This window comes from Harpegnathos saltator, unplaced genomic scaffold (genome assembly GCF_003227715.2).
Source record: "Harpegnathos saltator strain DR-91 unplaced genomic scaffold, Hsal_v8.6 scaffold27, whole genome shotgun sequence".
Classification (NCBI taxonomy): Eukaryota; Metazoa; Arthropoda; class Insecta; order Hymenoptera; family Formicidae; genus Harpegnathos; species Harpegnathos saltator.
This window is the reverse complement of record NW_020230061.1, coordinates 581,999-585,707: the sequence shown is the minus strand read 5'-3', so window position 1 is coordinate 585,707 and position 3,709 is coordinate 581,999. Positions and strand designations below refer to the sequence as shown.

General features: G+C 42.9%; 2 protein-coding genes across 2 annotated transcripts; both read right to left on the bottom strand.

Moving 5' to 3' along the window:
- Nucleotides 1-424: 424 nt before the first annotated feature.
- Nucleotides 425-2,594, bottom strand: LOC112588685 (uncharacterized). The gene is made up of 5 exons (XM_025299359.1): nucleotides 2,267-2,594; nucleotides 1,322-1,941; nucleotides 654-1,244; nucleotides 485-600; nucleotides 425-437 (listed from the first exon to the last, which is right to left on the bottom strand). The coding sequence occupies exons 1-5, from the start codon at nucleotides 2,592-2,594 to the stop codon at nucleotides 425-427; spliced, it is 1,668 nt and encodes a 555-aa protein (XP_025155144.1).
- Nucleotides 2,595-2,620: 26 nt separating this feature from the next.
- LOC112588684 (uncharacterized) lies at nucleotides 2,621-3,191 on the bottom strand. The gene is made up of 2 exons (XM_025299358.1): nucleotides 3,039-3,191; nucleotides 2,621-2,972 (listed from the first exon to the last, which is right to left on the bottom strand). The coding sequence occupies exons 1-2, from the start codon at nucleotides 3,179-3,181 to the stop codon at nucleotides 2,621-2,623; spliced, it is 495 nt and encodes a 164-aa protein (XP_025155143.1). The 5' UTR covers nucleotides 3,182-3,191.
- Nucleotides 3,192-3,709: the final 518 nt, after the last annotated feature.

Below are 3,709 nucleotides of genomic sequence, written 5' to 3'. Positions count from 1 at the left end.
CGGCCCAATTTGGCGAAGAAAAAAGTGCTCTTCCACCATGACAACCCACCGGCTCACACCTCCGCCCTCGCCACGGTCAAATTGGTCGAATTGGGCTACGAACTGCTGCCCCATCCACCGTATTCTCCAGATTTGGCCCCGTGCGACTTCTTTTTGTTTCCAAACTTGAAAAAGTTACTCGCCGGGCAGAAATTTGAGTCGAATGAGGAGGTCATCGCCGCCACGGAGGCCTACTTTGCAGACCTCGAGAAAACGTATTTTTCAGACGGGTTAAAGAAGTTGGAGCATCGCTGGGTCAAGTGTATCGAGCTAAAAGGAGACTATGTTGAGAAATAAATCGCCACTTTTCCAAAATTTTCGTTTTTCTTCTGTAGGCTAAGTACTTATCGGACCACCCTCGTATGCACAATGATCGCTTTTTAGTTTACAATTGTATCCTGTAATGTCCCATGGTAAAGTGTCTGTTGAGTTCGGTACGATATACCGCTTGTCATCATACGGACTCAGAGCAGTTTTCAGTTCGGACACGGTGTAGACTTTGTGCATTTTGGATCGTATGCATGACTGACGACGTTGCTTTTCGACCTCATCTCTCAGACACTGCATATAATCATCAAACGTTATAGTTCGCGCTACGACATTGGTCTTCACACCTTCGTATCATTTTTGCTGTCTACCTTTAGCGCGTACATCTTTGCTCTGAGCCCGACGAATTCCGTCATAATCGCTCCGTTATTTTCATCTTTCATCAGACCTGGTACCTTTTTGTTGACAAGCGGTATACCGTACGCATTATCAGTGGGATAATCACTCGTATCAAACTTAGAAATATCACGTTTCATGTGCTCGAAAATATCATCGCATTGGATATGGTAAATTAAATTGTCAGTATCGGTGTACATTACTTTACATCTGTTCTGATACAGGGGAGACATGTACTCGTGATGAAATTCGTACAAGCAGATCTTGGATATGTCAAGGATACATATACCCACATAGATCGGCTTGTTGAATTTCACCTCAAGTTTACGTAGCTCAACGGCGATTAAATTTTCCGAAAAGACACTTATGCTATGAAAATTTGGTCTCGCAATCATTGCCTCAGCACCGTATCGTCCATCCCATTTTGTCAATAGTTTTACGTCTACGTGATTGCGAACATTTTCCATAGTTTTATCGAACACCGCGTTGTTTATCAATTTGTACAAATTTTTCTCGAAATCGTTTGTCGCGTGTCTTCTAAACTGCGTATTAAGTTCGATATAATCGTGGAGCCATGGAGATTGAGCAAATTTGAATATGCGGTGTATCTTTCCAATACGAAGACTGTGATGCACTGCTGCAGGTTGCGATAATGAATCACATAACGCTGCTTATCGCATAAGGTTGCGAGAAGCTTGTCCTGCTTTTTGTTTGGCGGTTTGCCCCGTGTCGGACAGAACGGTAGGTCAGTGTGCGCGTCGTGCAGATGTTGCGGATACTCTAAGTCAACCTCCAGAATGTAACCTATAGGTGAATCTAGTGCGATTGATGATACGTCGAAATTCGATACATCATCGACCCATCGAAATTCGGCGTATGGCAACTGTTGACACATTGCCCAACCATACAAGTTATTTACATCGAAGTACATCAAGTATGATGATGGTTGCAATGGATCGTAAGACTGCATGTACTTGTTATTGGCTTTTGCATATCTACCGGAACATTGACTGAGGCCACTGCGAATACCGCGCTCGATGAACATGACCATATCGATATCAGTGAGCAGTTCGAAATTAACGCCCGTATGCTTCAACATAGCATCCCACGTAAAACCAGGCAAAGTGTAATAATACGCGGGATTTAACCCATAACTTTTGATACAACTATTGCGGAAATTTTCAAAAATATCGGCCAACAACAAGACATCAATCTTCAGATACAAGTCGCTATATTCACCTAAGGTTTGAATGGCGAACCGTTGCCAGATGTTCGTGGCGTGCGCGTAATCGCTCTCAGATACCGTGTCACCCATCAACGAACTGTAAAATGACTCGCGCGGCGGTAAACACCGATCCTGCAGCTTGTCCGCGCAATCAAGGAATTCGTACGGAAAGACCCCCTTTCGCGTCAATAAATCAAAATCCTTGTCGGACAAATTTGAAAATTCGGACCGAACAATTTTTAATTTGTCGTTGTCGAGAAAAGACGCCAATTTATCGAGACTACTACTGAGAAATTTGTACGAACCGCAATTGTATATAATTTTTCCATTTATTCTTACTATCCATCATGTTTCCTACAGTCTTTATAAATGAAATATATTTCTCTTTGGTTATCGGTAGTATAGTGATTGAACCTTCGAACATGGTTGCTATATCTTTGATGATAAAGTGTGAATCATAACCGGATAAGTTGTGAAAGACCACGGGAATGCAATAACTGTCTTGATAATTTAGATTGCAATTGGAATGCGCGGGACCACTGTACCGTCCAGTCAGGTGGCAATGATCGGGCACGCGTGTATCATCCTTTGCGAATGATTTCTCGCACACATGGCACAGCATAGCATTTTGAAATGTCTCCCACTGTTCTTTCGACAAAGTTTCCATGGGGACATTTGCGGACAAAATATCCTTTACACGATGTGCCAGTTCTTCAAGTTCTTTGACAAACCATGAGATGCAATCCCGATCGCGACGACATCGATACGCGGATAATGACTCGTCGTAGGAACGTAATATGCTATACTAAATACGCTATGATGTTGATACGCATACGAACTCGTTTGTTCTTCCCTCGGTGTCTTCTCCAGGATGCGTTCCAAGTCGGCGTAAACTATAAACGGGATCCGCTCCTTCCTGCAGTAGTTGGTGAAGCTGAGCCATTTGTTGTCATCGTTTGGCAAGATGATGGCACAGTTATTCATTTTTTGACAGTCGACGGTATGGTTCTCCAGCTTCTCGCTCGAGCTGAAGTAATGTAGACATCTGGAAAAACATTATTTGTTATTAGTATATTTCACATTATACATTGCGTTCTTTGTGTATACTTACCGGTAGCAAATATGTTTTTTATGTTCCTTTTTGCTCAGTTGTGAGCTGACGAGTCGGGACAAATTCTTGATCCACGCGAAGTGCCCAGCGTTATCATCATCTCGCGGATCTGGGATATGCAGCAGGTTGACATGCTTCTCCATTTTCTGTTCCGTAAGACGTATAGGTGTGACCACGTTTCCTTCTTTCTTTGTCGCGTTGTCATATCTCTTTTCCACACTATAAATGTTGACCGAGATATCGTTCAACCGTTCAAACTTTTTAATTTGATTTATGCGCATTGGAAATTCAATGTCCTGCATATTCAAAACCGATGTATAGTGTGGGTACGAAGATTGACGATCTGCGTGTTTGTCGGCTGGACATAACGCTGCAACCACTGCCCATGCGAAACATACATTGTCCATAGATTGCACGTTGATTATAGCCCGCTTCATTTTTATTTCGCGCGGTAACTCGATATGACATCCCGAATGTAATGGATTGTACTTGTTAACATTAACGGTCAGATTGAGTATGCGCGAGAGTGCCCACCCGCTATCTCGTTCCTGAAATTCTTCCATGGACGCTAAGGTGGGTTCGATAACACGCATCGCGAACCAATTGTCTAGATCGGATGTGAAAAAAAGTTCAACGTTCCTCGTATTAATGCTCTTGTTCGCGCGTTTATC

What these genes read in the sequence shown, in the direction of transcription:
- LOC112588685 (XM_025299359.1), bottom strand. Translation starts at nt 2,594, where the DNA reads ATGGAAACTTTGTCGAAAGAACAGTGGGAGACATTTCAAAATGCTATG. An exon ending in AGCAGTGCATCACAGTCTTC is followed by an intron (nt 1,245 to 1,321) that starts GTATTGGAAAGA and finishes CTTAATACGCAG; the next exon opens with TTTAGAAGACACGCGACAAA. An exon ending in ACAGCAAAAATGATACGAAG is followed by an intron (nt 601 to 653) that starts GTGTGAAGACCA and finishes GATTATATGCAG; the next exon opens with TGTCTGAGAGATGAGGTCGA.
- LOC112588684 (XM_025299358.1), bottom strand. Translation starts at nt 3,181, where the DNA reads ATGGAGAAGCATGTCAACCTGCTGCATATCCCAGATCCGCGAGATGAT. An exon ending in AAAAAACATATTTGCTACCG is followed by an intron (nt 2,973 to 3,038) that starts GTAAGTATACAC and finishes ATGTTTTTCCAG; the next exon opens with ATGTCTACATTACTTCAGCT.